This window comes from Carcharhinus amblyrhynchos, chromosome 28 (genome assembly GCF_965287045.1).
Source record: "Carcharhinus amblyrhynchos chromosome 28, sCarAmb.v2.hapA, whole genome shotgun sequence".
Lineage (NCBI taxonomy): Eukaryota > Metazoa > Chordata > Chondrichthyes > Carcharhiniformes > Carcharhinidae > Carcharhinus > Carcharhinus amblyrhynchos.
The window spans coordinates 2,941,536-2,956,951 of record NC_137351.1 but is presented as its reverse complement, the minus strand read 5'-3'; the positions used below and the strand labels follow the sequence as shown (position 1 = coordinate 2,956,951).

Genomic DNA, 15,416 nt, shown 5'->3' with positions numbered 1-15,416 from the left:
CACACCACAGGGACTGCAGCAGCAGATCACAAAAGCAGTTCACTACCACCTTCTGAAGGGCAACTAGGGATGGGCAATAAATGCCAGCCTCACCAGTCTTGCCCACATCCCGCAAATGAGGTTTTAAAAATGCTGGCTTTTTGAAAGAGTGCCTTTTATGCTTAACCCACACCTTCACTTTTCAACCTACTCCAGTTGGAATCAAATGGTTGGGGGCAGTGCAAAATGTGATCTGATTGTTTAACTTTATGTTGTGTTGGAACCAACGAGTCTGTTCTATTTGCTACTTTTTGAAATGCTTTAGTGACATTTTCTGATTCAATATTTTCCGTTAGCGGATTGGAACGCTTCTTAACTGAAACGCACAAATCAAAGCTATTTAGAAAATCCAGTCTTTGAATACCAAGTGATATTAAAGTCAAAGGAGTTATAGCATGCAAAACATTCGAGCTGCCTGTAAGCTGATTAAACAATGAGAGACAAAGTGCTTGCTTGCAAACCAGTTGAGCTGAGCTTACCCCTCAGGCAGTAAGTCACATGCACATCACACACTGATGGAATTCTTTCATCTCGATGTGGGTATGCCGGCGTTGGACTGGTGTAAACACAGTAAAAAGTCTGACAACACCAGGTTTTAGTCCAACTTATTTATTTGATAATATACTCACAAGCTTTCGGGGTTAGTCCCTTCGTCAGGTGAATGGAGAGTTCTGGCCTCAGACAGAGCATATAAAGCACAGACAGTTTAGAGATTACTGATTAGAATGCGAATCCTTACACCTAACCTGCTGTTCAAGACCTGAAGTGGCTGATAATGTGAGTGGTAGGAGCACTGATCACAGTTTAAAGAGATGTGTATTGTCTCCAGACAGTACAGTAAGTGAGGTTTTGCAAACCCAGGCAAGTCACGGGGGTTACAGATAGTGCGACATGAACCCAAGATCCCTGTTGAGACCATCCTCATGTGTGCGGAACTTGGCTATCAGTCTCTGTTCAGCGACTCTGCGCTGTCGTGTGTCGTGAAGGCTGCCTTGGAGAATGCTTACCCGAAGGTCAGAGGCCCGTGACCACTGAAGTATTCGCCAACAGGAAGGGAACAGTCTGTTTCCCTTCCTGTTCCCTTCCTGTTGGCGAATACTTCAGCGGTCACGGACATTCAGCCTCTGACCTTCGGGTAAGCATTCTCCAAGGCAGCCTTCACGACACACGACAGCGCAGAGTCGCTGAACAGAGACTGATAGCCAAGTTCCGCACACATGAGGACGGTCTCAACAGGGATCTTGGGTTCATGTCGCACTATCTGTAACCCCCGTGACTTGCCTGGGTTTGCAAAACCTCACTTACTGTACTGTCTGGAGACAATACACATCTCTTTAAACTGTGATCAGTGCTCCTTCCACTCACATTATCAGCCACTTCAGGTCTTGAACAGCAGGTTAGGTGTAAGGATTCGCATTCTAATCAGTAATCTCTAAACCGTCTGTGCTTTATATGCTCTGTCTGAGGCCAGAACTCTCCATTCACCTGACGAAGGGACTAACCCCGAAAGCTTGTGAGTATATTATCAAATAAATAGGTTGGACTAAAACCTGGTGTTGTCAGACTTTTTACTACATTCTTTCATCTCAACAGCATTAAGAGTTCGGCAAGAACCAAAGAACTGCAGGACGATCATGCCTCCCAAAGGTGAAACCGAAACCTGCACTTTTAAGTTGATGATTTTCCTTCTCTCTTCACATGCTAACCCAGGGGTCTGAGTCCAATGGTAACACCACTCACCACAGCCTGGGAATTGAATGTGGAGCTTCTACTGACTTCCACACTTATCCAGTTTCGGGCAGTTACGGAGTGATAAAGTTTATTTATTAGTCACAAGTAGGCTTACATTAACACTGCAATGAAGTTATTGTGAAAATCCCTGGCACCTGTTCAGGTACACTCAGAGGGAATTTAGCATGGCCAATGCCCTTATCCAGCATTTCTTTCAGACTGTGGGAGGAAACCGGAGGAAACCCACACTGGCACAAGGAGAACGTGCAGACTCTGCACAGTCACCCAAGCCGGGAATTGATATTTTGTTCCTTTCAAAACCTCAGGACATCTCAAAATACTTTATGACTAATGAGATACTTCTTGAAGTGTAGACATTTTTTGTAGGAAATCCAGCAGTCAGTTTGTATCGAGGTCTCACAAACAACAAGGTGATAATAACCAGATAATCTGTTTTCTCATGATGTTGACCAAGGGATAAATATTAACCAGGACGACAGTGAAAGCACTCCAAACTTTCCCTGAAAAAGTGCTGTGGAATATTTTGCCTTTTGCCTGGTTTGGGATCCTGGTTTAACACCTCATCAATAGAAAGCACGAATGACCAGGTTGCACTCTCTCTGTGCCGCACTGGATTATCAGCCTAGATTTTGTCCTCCTGAGTGAGATTTAAACACACGTCTTTCTGTCGCAGGTATCCAGGGAGCTGCTGATGGATGTACAGGTTGCAATTGATTTGCAAAGGGTGAGGTTGTAGCTTTTAAATTCTGTGTTAGGATAAAGTCCTAATGGATATTTTCTAATTCCACTGAACAGAAAATCTGGAAATAACCTTAGCAAAGACTGAAATGTTGTCAGCGGAATTAGAAGAAACTGGCGATGGGGTCATCAGGGATGTGAGGCAGAACGAGGCAAGACTGGAAGAAACCACCCCAACGAAACAACTACCCTATCCAATGGAGGACTGTACGTACTGCACCTCGTTTTTCTCTCTTTAATGTGCATTGTTTGATTTTTAAAATATGGATTATGTGGATAAAAGTAAAAGAATACGGGTGCTGGAAATTTGAAATAAAATGCTGCAAAAACTCAGCAGGTCTGGCGGCATCTGTGAAGGGAGAACCAGTTAACATTTTGAGATTAGATGATCTGGACATATCTTGTACGTTTATAAACCAATGAATTATGTAACACTGTCAAAGTTTGGTGATTCAGGGTCACTTGAAAAATTAGAGAAGGAATATTCATGAGGATAAATCATTTTTTTTCCCAGTAAGTTTACCTGATTGGATCTACAGTTTCTTAAATTAAGGCACTAACACCTGCTCATTTCATTACTGAGAGTGACCCAGGGCCAGCACATCTATATGATATGGCAGGATTCATGCCTTGTTCGTTGTCCATTGCAAACAGATCTTTGAATATAATTGTGAATACAAGCACAAAATTCTACTCTGGCACCTGAACCTGGGTTAGACATTAGTGTTGATGGATGAGATGACCTTCCCCTGGCAACATTAAAATGATTGAAAATTAGGGCTTCCTTTGCCCCTGTTTTTCTCAACAGATTTCTCCCTTTTCTGTTCCCCTTCTTAAGGTTTCATACACAGCAAACCTACCCCTCTCACAAGGGGAGACATCCTCTCAGTATCTACCCTGTCAATCCCCCTGAGATTCCTAAATGTCTCAATAAGTTTGCGTTTCATTCTTCTGAACTCCAATGAGTGAAGGCCCAACCTACTGAATCTCTGATAAGGAAATCCCTCCATACCCAGGATCTACCTAGTGAACCTTCTCTGGACTGCCTCCAATGCCAGTTTATCTTTCCTAAGCTGAGGGGACCAAAACTGTTCATATTATTCCACGTGTGGTCTAACTGTTGCCTTGTGACTTCCCCATTTTTGTATTCATTCCCTTTGAATAAAGGGCATAAGAACATAAGAATCTTTTCTCATCATCTCAGTCCTAAATGGTTAACCCCTTATCCTGAGACTGTGACCCCTGGTTCAAGATTGTCAAGTCAAGACGTTGCAGTGAAGTCCTGTGGCTGGACATGTCCGCATGAGCCTTCAGAAATTGCTTTCTCTCCAGATACAAATGTTGATTGAGTTGAGCAGGTTACCAGCTATGCCCGTATCATTTGATTGCAATGCCTCAATCTCTTACAGCCACTAATTGGAACTATGCCATGTTGGTGCTTGCATTCATTGCACTTTTCCTGGGATTTCTCATTCTGGCTTTATGCTCCAGGGCAACCAGGTAAGTCAGACCTTGTTGTTTTCCTCCAAGTGTGTTATTTGATATTCTGTAAAACGTTCCCAATGGGTGGAATTCTCTCCCAGCCGCGTGATTATCAGTGGCGGGAGGCGGGATGTCGTTCGCTGGCAGTGGGATTCTCTGGTCCCATCACTATCAATGGGATTTCCCATTGGAGCTATCCCACACTGCAGGAAAACCTGTGGCAAAGGGTGTGCTGCCAGCAGGATCAGAGAATCCCACTGGCATGAACAGCCGGAGAATCCCATCCCTTTTCCTGTATTAAAATATATTTATAGCTGCATGATCTTGTTCATTCTGAGGATTGTCTAACGTAAATAGCTGTATAATGGAAAACTCATATATCCAATGGCCAGAATTATCCAGCACACCCCGGGGAGGGTTTTCCCACAGCAGAAGTGGCCCTACATTGGCCACTGTGAGATCCTTTAGTTTCATCAAATTCGAAGGCAATTTGCATGACTTGCTTATCCCTCTGCCTAGAAAACTGGTGGCAAGGGTTGACTTCACCGGGACTGGAAGATCCTGCCAGTGGGAAGGACTGGAAAGCCCCTCCAAATGTTACAAGGTTCAGTTAAACCAGTTCCCAAGTAAATTCCCTGTTTATCAATTTGTTACTAGCTGTACATTTTAATTAATTTTTCACCATGTTAATAGATTTTTTAAGGAGGAACGAGATTGGAAAATGCATGAAATCAAAAGAATGAATGCCGCACAGTGGCACAATGGTTAGCACCGCTGCCTCACAGCGCCAGGGACCGGGTTCGATTCCCGGCTTGAGTGACTGTGTGAGTTTGCATGCTCTCCCCGTGTCTGTGTGGGTTTCCTCCGGGTGCTCCGGTTTCTTCCCACAATCCGAAAGAAGTGCCAGTTAGGTGCGTTGGCCATGCTAAATTCTCCCTCGGTGTACCCGAACAGGTGCCGGAGTGTGACAATTTGAGAAATTTTACAGTAACTTCATTGCAGTAAGCCTACTTGTGACTAATGAATAAACTTTATTATTTTACTTTGAAACTGGTAATCGGAAAGGAAAAAATTGTCAAGAGTAAATTGTAATTGACCGTGTATTAAGATGGAACCTGATTAAAATTCTGCTCTGCCCCGCTCTTGATGGAAGTTATGTTGAGTGAAGTCCTTTTACATTTAAAATACAACATAAAAGCAAGTCTTCATTGCAAACGGGAATAAAAGTGGCAGCCAGCACTGTGCTGTCAATCACAGCTACAACCTGTATTCATATAGTGCCTCAAGTGTCATTAAAAAGTTGCACTTCATAGGAGCATTTTAAAATAAAATACAACACCAGGCCATGTGAGGAGACATTAGAGTGGACAGCCACAAGATTTATCAAAACATTAGGTTTTGAAGAGCCTGTTAAATAAAAAAACTGAACTGGAGAGTGTAAAGGAAGGATGGGCAGCATAGAGGCACAGTGGTTAGAACTGCTGCCTCACAACGCAAGGGACCCGGGTTCAATTCCCGGCTTGGGTCACTGTCTGTGTGGAGTTTGCACACTCTCCCCGTGTCTGGGTGGGTTTTCTCCGGGTGCTCCAGTTTCCTCCCACTGTTCAAGATGTGTGGATTGGGTGCATTGGTTATACTAAATTCTCCCTAGTTTCGGGGGAGTTGGCAGGGTAAATATGTGGGGTTACGGGGATAGGGTGGGATTGTTGTCGGCACAGGTTCAATGGGCCAAATGGCCTCCTCCTGTAATGTAGGGTTTCTAGGAGAATTCAATGACTTTCAAGACTTGGGGCCAAGGCACTGCAGGTGAAATGATTAAACACAGTAAGAGGTCTCACAACACCAGGTTTAAGTCCAACCAGTTTATTTGATAGTAATCCTACAAAATGATTAAAACCAGAGCGTCCTCTAGAGGATAAAATTAGAGGAACACAGTCTTAAAAATTAAATCACGCATGTGGGACAAGTGCCTATAATTTTTATATATGAATAATAGGCTAAAGACTTTGGGCCGCACTCACCCCAAAGCCAGAAAATCTCACCCAAGGTTAATAGAGTTTTGCAAGATCCATGTCCCACCTGCTGCGATTCCTGGGAAAATTCCCCTTTTTAAGTTAATCTTTAATTGATAAAGTTGAACAAGGTCTCTGTTTGTATCAGGTGGGATTAAGTATTTTGTGTGAAAAAGGGTGGCACAGTGATTGGCACTGCTGCCTCACAGCATCAGGTGCCCAGGTTCAATTCTAGCCTTGAGTGACTGTGTGGAGTTTGCGCATTCTCACCATGTCTGCGTGGGCTTCCTCCTGTACTCTGGTTTCCTCCCACAGTCCAAAGATGTGCAGATTAGGTGCACTGGCCATGTTAAATTGCCCCTTATTGATCAAAGATGTGTAGGTTAGGTGGATTAGCTATGGTAGATGCCCGAGATTACAAGCTTACCTTTGCACTTTCACTGCCTATTTCCAACCCTGAACTTCAACCCTGTCTCAGCTCATTTGCTGCTGAAACCTTCATTCATGTCTTTATTACCACTGGACTTGACTATTCCAGCTAATTTCTGGTTGATCTCCCACATTCTACCTCCATAAACTTGAGGTTGTCCAAAACTCTCTTGCCCATGTGTTAACTCACAGTTTGCCCATCACCCTTGTGCTCATTTGACCTATTGGCATCAGGTGAAGCAACATCTTAATTCAAAACGCTCATTCTTGTTTTCAAATCCCTCCATGCCCTCACCCCTATCGCTAGACTCTTCTCCAGCCCCACAACCCTCCGAAAATTTGTGATTATCTAAGTCTGGCATATCCCCAATTTCAGTTGGTCCACCATTGGTGCTTGTCTCTTTAGTTACTGAGGCCTTGAGCTCTGGAATTCCCTCCCTGCACACCACCTTCTCTCTACCTCACTTTTCTCCTTTAAGATATTCCTTAAAACCCTGCTCTATGACCAAGTTTTTGATTGTCGGATTGAGGCAGGAATTCTCTGGACATTCACACCTCACCATTGCTGTAAGTGAGGATGGAGAATTTGGTGCTGAGTGAAATCTCCACTCATAGCAGCAGGATCAGAGAATCGCGGGGGCATTAACAACCAGAGAATTCCAATCCTAATTTCTCCTTACGTAGCTGACTGTCATACTATGTTCTACAATGATCCTATGATGAATATTGGAATGTTTCATGATATTTATATTGTTGTATAATTTACCCTAGTTTGAGAAGAAGCTTGAAGGGTTCTTCTCAGTCCCTTTTCTCTGTACTTGGCCCAGATTTACCAGTCTTTCTTATCCCTTTGTTATTTGCAGGAAGAGAAAAATGAAGGCTCTGAATGAACTGAAAGACAGGGACGCAATTGGGAGCAAGCCAGTGCAGAAGGTGATGGTACAACATGCAAATAGAACTGACAACTGTGAAGAGACTGACCTGATGTTACAAACCAAAAGCCAAGCCTACGTCTCCTTGGACCAGGTGCCGCACAGCTCATCTCCAAAAATCTCACCCAAACCTGGAGAGATTGTGATCGAGTGGAAAGATGGAAATGTAAGTTCCCTTTTCGTGGAAGCAGAGGAAGATGATGTGTAGCCCCCCAAGTTACGGGACTGAGCTCGCGATAAAGAATTTATTTTTTAAGATTTAAAAAAATTGATTTTTGTAAAATAAGCAATAAAAGGACAAATGGATAGCAGGCTGACACAGAATGGAAATTAAGAGAAGGTGATGGTAGTATCATTGAACTATTAATCCAGAAACTCGGCTAATGTTCTGGGGACCTGGATTCAAATCCTGCCATGGCAGACGGTGGAATTTGAATTCAATAAAAATATCTGGAATTAAGAATCTACTGATGACCGTGAAACCATTGTCGATTGTTGGAAAAACCCATCCGATTTACTAATGTCCTTTTAGGGAAGGAAATCTGCTGTCCTTACCTGGTCTGGTCTACATGTGACTCCAGAGCCACAGCAATGTGGTTGACTCTCAACTGCCCTTGGGCACCTAGGGATGGGCAATAAATGCTGACCAGCCAGTGATGCCCATGTCCCACAAATGAATTTTAAAAATGAGAATAAGTGGTTATGGAAAGTTACTTAGGGCTGGCAAAAGGCGGAAAATGCTGTTCCGCAAGGAGTGGTGCTGGAATCATGTTTTTGCATAATTCACATAAACAACATGGATTCTTGACTCGCAGCTCATCTATCCCTTTAAACATTCACTTCACCACCAGTGGCAGCAACGTGTACCATCTACAAGATGCACTGCAGCAACTCACCAAGGCTCTTTCTTCAGCACCTTCCAAACCCACACCCTCTACCACCTAGAAGGACAAAGGCAGCAGATACACAGAACACCAGCACCTGCAAGTTCCCCTCCAAGCCATTCATCATCCTGACTTGGAAATATATTGGCCATTCCTTCATCGTTGCTGGGTTAAAATCCTGGAACTCCCTCCCTAACAGCGCTGTCTGTATACCTACACCAAATGGCCTTCAGCAGTTCAAGAAGGCAGCTCAGCGCCATCTTTTCAAGGGCAATTGGAGATGGGCAATGTCGAGCTAGCCAGCAATGCCCACGTCGTTTGAAAGAATAAAAACTTCTTTGCGAATCAAATGTACAATTTCAAAATTTGTGGTTGATGACAAATATTAGATTCTAGTTTAATACGGAGGAAGACTAACTGTGTTCAATAGAATAGTAATAAACTTGCAGAATGTGCATGTAACCAGAACATGAATTTCACTGTACCTTCAGGGTGTATTATATTTTGATAGAAAGAGTAAGGAAGTCACACACTGCTCGGAAAACAAGAGTCTATATGTAATAGAGGAGCAAAGACATCCAAGTGGACAGATACATAAATCACTGAAAGTAGCAACACAGATTAGTAATGATGTGGAGATGCCAGTGTTGGACAGGGGTGGGCATTGTTCCACTCATCTGATGAAGGAGCAGTGCTCCGAAAGCTTGTCATTCCAAATAAACCTGTTGGAATTTAACCTGGTGTTGAGACTTCTTACAGATTAGTAAGATTGTGGTTTCATTCTGGAGGGATAGAATTTAAAAAAAAGAGAAGTTACATTAAATTTACATCAAACCTTGGTTAGGCTACAACTTAAAATTATTAAAGGGCCTGATAAGGTCTAGATAGGCAATAGTGACATTAGGCTGGATCCTGATGGCAAAATAATGGTGTGCTAAAATACATGTGAAAATTAAAGTGCAAATCAACTGGCAACTTCAAGGGATTAAGAGATACACTGTAAACAGGGAATCTCTCGAGTTTTGCTGGTTGATTTAGGCTGCTTTGACTTTTGCTTCCAAACAGAACTTCACACTTAGCCTTCTGGTAATTTTATTTGCCCGTTAGTCATCCACAGAACTCACTGCTGAAACCTAATTCTGGCAATTAAGGTTGTGAGTATCCTTTAACAATGTCATAACTATTTGGGTGGGGATGGTGGAGTAGTGATAACTTCAGTGGATGGTAACCCAGAGGCGCAGACAAATCCCCCTGGTGGCCTGGATTCAAACCCTGCCAAGGTGGGATTTAAATTCAATTAATAAATCTGAGATTTAAAACTAGTAATGGTGACTAAGAAAACATTGATTGTCATCAAAAGCCCATCTGATACAATAATGGCCTTTGGAGAAGGAAATCTGCTGTGTTCTATCTGGCCCACCAGAACCACAGCAATGTGGTCAACTGAAATGGCCATGCAAGTCACTCAGTTCAAGGGCAATTAGAGATGGGCAATAAATACTGGCTTTACCACTGATGATATGGAAATGCTGGCGTTGGACTGAGACGTTTCGCAACACCAAGTTAAAGTCCACCTGATGAAGAAGCCATGCTGCAAAAGTTCTTGATTTCCAAATAAACCTGTTTGGATTTTATTCTGGTGTTGTGAGAATTCTTACTTTGCCCATATCCCATGAAAGAATAATTTAATTTTGAATTCAATGCTAATCAACTTCTCTGGGCTAGAATGGGGACAGTAACACATTTACTCTCATTCCTTCATGTAGTTGATTATTAGAAAGTTTACAAATGTAATTATTTCCCACTCTGCTGCTTTACTATGATTTAATACAATATTTATTTCCCTCTCACTGTTTTTTTAACCTGCTTTGAACTCACATTACTTTTTTGTTTGTCAGTTTGTTTCCCAATCTCTAAATATCACTGATTGAGGAGAAAGACTGTTCCTCTTTAAGTGTGTAGGTCCCAGTTCCCCTTGCCAGGGCTGTGCTGTAACCAGCTCACGCTTCAGGTGTAAAACAAAATTGAGTTGAAGGCTGCAGAAAAAGGGGAGGTGATGACCTAATGGTTTTATCGCTGGACTATTAATCCAGAAACTCAGCTAATGTTCTGATGATTGGGATTCGAATCCTGCCGTGGCAGCTGGTGGAATTTCAATTCAATAAAAAATATCTGGAATTAAGAACCTACTGATGACCATGAAATCATTGTCGATTGTCAGAAAAACCCTATCTTGTTCACTAAGTCCTTTAGGGAAGGAAATCTGCCATTCTTACCAGATATGACCTATGTGTAACTCCAGAGTCACAGCAACGTGGTTGACTCTCAACTGCCATTGGGCAAGTAGGAATGGGCAATAAACACTGGCAGCCAGCGATGCCCATGACCCCCAAATTAATAAAAACAAAATGTTGACCTAATGCCCCATGCAACAAAGTGTCTTGTTCCAGCAAGATATAATATTATACCTTCTCACCTGTACATGCATGTTGGCTAGTGTAGTAGAACCATCAAATCCCTACAGTGCAGAAGGAGGCCATGCACCCCATCGAGCCTGCATCTGAATCTCCAACAGAGTATCTTACCCAGGCTTACTCTATCCCCTCACGCATTTAGCATGGTTAATCCAACTAACCTACACGTGCTTTGGACAATAAGGGGCAATTTGGCATAGCCAGTCCACCTAACTGGCACATTTTTGTACTGTCAGAGGGTCTTAAGGGCTTGGGGTGCACTGCAGAGGAGTTGTTAGAATCAGATACAATACCACATTTAAGAGGCATCTTGACAGATACGTGAATAGGCAGGGAATAGGGGGTATTGGCTGCGTAGAGGCAAAATGTCCTTTAGAAAGGCATCATGTGTCGGAGCAGCCTTGGTGGGCTGAAGAAGCTGTTCCTGTGCTGTATTGTTCTTTGTTCTTTGAACTCACTCTCATGCAATATAAATGGGTTACTAAAACAGAAAATACTGGAAAATCTCAGCAGGTCTGACAGCATCTGTGGAGAGAGAATAGAGCCAACGTTTCAAGTCAGGATGACCCTTTGTCAGAGCAGGCGGAGAATGCTTGTAGGGACTGCTTTTTCAGTCTGCTCTGACGCAGGGTTATCGAGACTCAAAACATTGGCTCTCTCTCCCCACCAATACTGTCAGAACTGCTGAGATTTTCCAGCATTTTCCGTTCTTGTTTTCAGATTCAGCATCCGCAATATTTTGCTTTTATTGTAAATGGGTTACTCTCTGACTAGAGCCAAAGGATGGCTTTTCAAGTCAGTGAGAATGCAGTGTGACTGTTGTTAATGTTGGAAAAGGCTGCCATCTACTGCAGCAACTACAAACTCCTAGCATTTGATTGAGATTTTTTTCTAAGACGTAATGTTCCAAAGTTATGGTGCAGGACTTTCATAGAATCAATAATATGTTAAACGTGCGGGTAGATTTTCCCACTCTCAATATATTCAGGACAATTACACGGTGCCGACTGAGATTTTCCAATTGGCCTCCGGTTTCTCCATGCATTGGGGTTGTGGGAGGGGGGGGTGGGCTGAGTGTCAGTGCCCCCGGCAGGCTGAAGAACCCACCCTGCTTGCCTGTCGCCAGAGGCCACCCTGGAGAAGGACTTCCCACCCCATCCTTCTCCCTTCCCCTCCACACTGGTTGCCACACTCCCAGGAGGATGGTGGCTTGGTTGTTTTATTCTACCTGAATTTTTAAACAAATCGAAGAGAGATGCTTTCAATTTGAAGCATACTCTCAAGTTACTTGCCTTTTATTGCAGGCTTCTGCTCCTCTTAAGCAGGAAAATCTCTGATTAGTCACCAGCCTGCCTGCCACTCTTAAGACGAAGGAACAGTGTTCTGAAAGCTTGTGGGTTTACTATCAAATAAACTTGTTGGACTTTAACCTGGTGTTGTGAGACTTCTTACTTATTTACCCAGCATCTCCACATCCCGCTAAGCAAGGCAAGTTCTGACCCCCAAAAACAGCCCTGATAAGCATTCTCCACCCCAAAGTGAAGATTCCGCCCCAGGAGTGTGCAGGAACAGAGGGATCTGGAGATTGATGTGCAGAGATTTTGAAGGTGGCAGGATATGTTGAGAGAATAGTGATGGAATCTTGAGCTTGTATTGAGTACACAACACCAGGTTAAAGTCCAACAGGTTTATTTGGTAGCAAAATCCACTAGCTTTTGAAGCACTGCCCCTTCATCAGGTAAGTGGGAGTTCTGGTCACAAACAGGGTATATAAAGACACAAACTCAATTTACAAAATAATGATTGGAATGCGAGTCTTTACAGCTAATCAAGCCTTAAAGGTACAGACAATGTGAGTGGAGAGAACGTTAAGCACAGGTTAAAGAGATGTGTATCGTCCCCAGACAGCACAGTTAGTGAGATTTTGCAAGTCCAGGCAGGTCGTGGGGGTTACAGATAGTGTGACATGATCCCAAGATCCTGGTTGAGGCCATCGTCATGTGTGCGGAACTTGGCTATCAGTCTCTGTTCAGCGACTCTGCGCTGTCGTGGGTCGTGAAGGCCGCCTTGGAGAATGCTTACCCGAAGAACAGAGGCCGAATGTAGAAATTCTCCCTCGATGTACCCGAACAGGCACCAGAGTGTGGCGACTAGGGGAATTGCACAGTAACTTCATTGCAGTGTTAAGGTAAGCCTGCTTGTGACACCAATAAGTAAGTTTAAACTTTAAAAAAAAACTTAAACTTAAGCTAAAATGGATTCAAAATTCCCCCAACCCCCATAAATGATTTCAAAGGTAACTGGATAGGCACGAGGGTTTCAGGGATAGAGAGGTGATTGGGACTGACTGGATTGCTCAATAGAGAGCTGGCATGAACTGGATTGGCCGAATAGCCTCTTTTCGCACTGTAATGACACTGTGACTATCTAGGAAATGTAGACTGGTGATGGCATTTCCTCATATGTTTGATAAAGAACTGAGGGCCTAGGAGAGGTAATATGAATATATATGGGAGAAAGAGAACATGATAGGACCATTACTTTGGATGTTTATTCATCCAACATTATTAATAAGAACTAAACCACAAATTCACTTCCGTTTCTGAATTTTATAATCCAATGAATGATTAGGGATAAATTCTTGAAAGACAGGGCCTGATTTTACCATTTTCATTCTAAATGCTGAATCCGGGCACAATTCAGATCCGACTTGGAAATCTGCTTTCAGACCCTGCCACTGCCCCATGCCCGCTCCCCCCGACACCCCCCCACGCCCCCATCCCCATACGCACTGAGCCTGAAAAAAAAAATTGCGGGTCTGAACCGTGCTGTGGGCTTATCACACCCGAAATGATTGGAGCTCTGAACTGCGCAAGCACAGTTAGAAAAAAAACTTGAAAATGCGCCCCCGTGTCAGATCGCTCCTTGATCACAGGAAGTGGATAAAGTGGCCCAGGACTGGAAAGTGGGAGCAGTGGCCTCCCCTGGATATCATTGTCCCCCTTATCCATCCACCCCTCTGCTACCCTGACCGATCGTGACCCCCTGCCCCCTTTCCCCCCACCAATCACTCGCAGAGTGGCAGCGGACTTCCCCCTTCGCCCCTGTTCCCCCATCTGGCCTCTCCCCCCCACCCAGAGAAGGATCTGGCCTCCCTCCCACCCCACCAATTAACAATCAGGCCTCTCCCCCACCCCCAACAAAGATACATCTTACCTGCCTCCCTCCTCCCCCCCCTCACCAAAGAATGATCTGACCTCACTTCTGCCCCCCCCCCCACTTCCTCAAGGTACATCTGATCCGCCTCCTTCTACCCCCGCACCCCCCCAAACCAGACAATGATCAGGCCTCCCTCCCCCCTCCTCCCCCCAACACTGATCTGAGTCAGGGAGCCGTTGGAAGCTCTGAACTCACCTCTTCAGCAGCTGGAGCGCCCGATTCAGACTTTTATTCAGCAGGTCCATTTTGGCGTGATACCAGATCGGCGAACACGGTGGGAAAGGGGGAAATGCTGATAAAGTTGGGTGGGCAGTTCATTAATTCAATTTAAATGCACAAAAATGTATTTAAATCGCCGTTGCACCTGTTTCGGTGGCACAGATGGTCTCGGTAAAGTGGCCATCGGCACGGACCCGAACACGGATCGCATTAATGGCCTCACGTCCCACTTTACCATGTTTTCTGGCACGACGCGATGGTAAAATCGCGCCCATAGCGTTTTTCTTCCCTGTAAACACGCTTACGTATTCTAATATGCTGGAAATAACAAAAAAACCAAGAACATGATTTAGAAATGATGCCATTTGCCTGATGGATAACTGTCTGTGCAGAGTCTGCATGTTCTCTGGTGTTAAACACTAAGTGATGGAACCATACTGGGAACAGGTGTTTGTATTTTATTGATTTATTGGTTAATTGTCAATCATTGTCTGGTCATTAATATCAGGGATTCTTTTCTTTGTTTGATCTTCAGTCAACAGCAATTACTTACAGGCCAGATAGACTATGGTAGATTATGAGTGAAGTTGTCTAAGTCTGTGAAACATAGTTCAGTACATCTCAGTGCAGTATCCTGAACATTTCAATTCTTCACCCTGGCCATCCTCATGATCTTGGAGTGACAGTGTTAAGTTAGCAATGATTCATAGAGTCATAGAATCCCTACTGTGCAGAAGGAGATCACTCGGCCTCTTCGAGTCTGCACCGACCGCAGTCCCGTGCAGCCCCTATCCCTTTAGCCCCATGTATTTACCCTAGCTAGTCCCCCTGGCACTAAGGGGCAATTTAGCAGGGCCAATCAACCTGACTCGCATATCTTTGGACTTTGAGAGGAAACTGGAGCATCTGGAGGAAACCCATGCAGACGTGGAAGAACATGCAAACTCCACACAGTGACTTAAGCCAGGAGTCAAACCCGGGTCCCTAGAGCTGTGAGACAGCAGTGCTAACCACTGTGCCACCGTGATGCCAATGTCAAATTATGGATTCTCGTCATTTTCTAAGCTGATACCCAATGGAAAATTTTCAATTGCCCAAATCCACTTTGATTGGCAACATATTGGACCGAAGGGCCTGTTTCCCGTGCTGTGTTCTTTGTTTATATACAGGGGACGGGATGGGTATGAAGGGAGATAGATGATCAACCTATTTTGGACACAAACCAGGGATTTAGAG

At 44.0% G+C, this 15,416-nt stretch overlaps 1 protein-coding gene across 1 annotated transcript in view; it reads left to right on the top strand.

Moving 5' to 3' along the window:
• Nucleotides 1–8,980, top strand: part of LOC145359566 (organic solute transporter subunit beta) — a 29,210-nt gene extending 20,230 nt beyond the window's left edge. The window contains exons 4-6 of the mRNA XM_080214229.1: nucleotides 2,587–2,736; nucleotides 3,939–4,029; nucleotides 7,316–8,980. Coding sequence (XP_080070355.1) covers nucleotides 2,587–2,736; nucleotides 3,939–4,029; nucleotides 7,316–7,592 — 518 coding nt within the window. The 3' untranslated portion in view covers nucleotides 7,593–8,980. The remainder of the gene's footprint in view (nucleotides 1–2,586; nucleotides 2,737–3,938; nucleotides 4,030–7,315) is intronic.
• The last annotated feature ends 6,436 nt before the right edge of the window (nucleotides 8,981–15,416 follow it).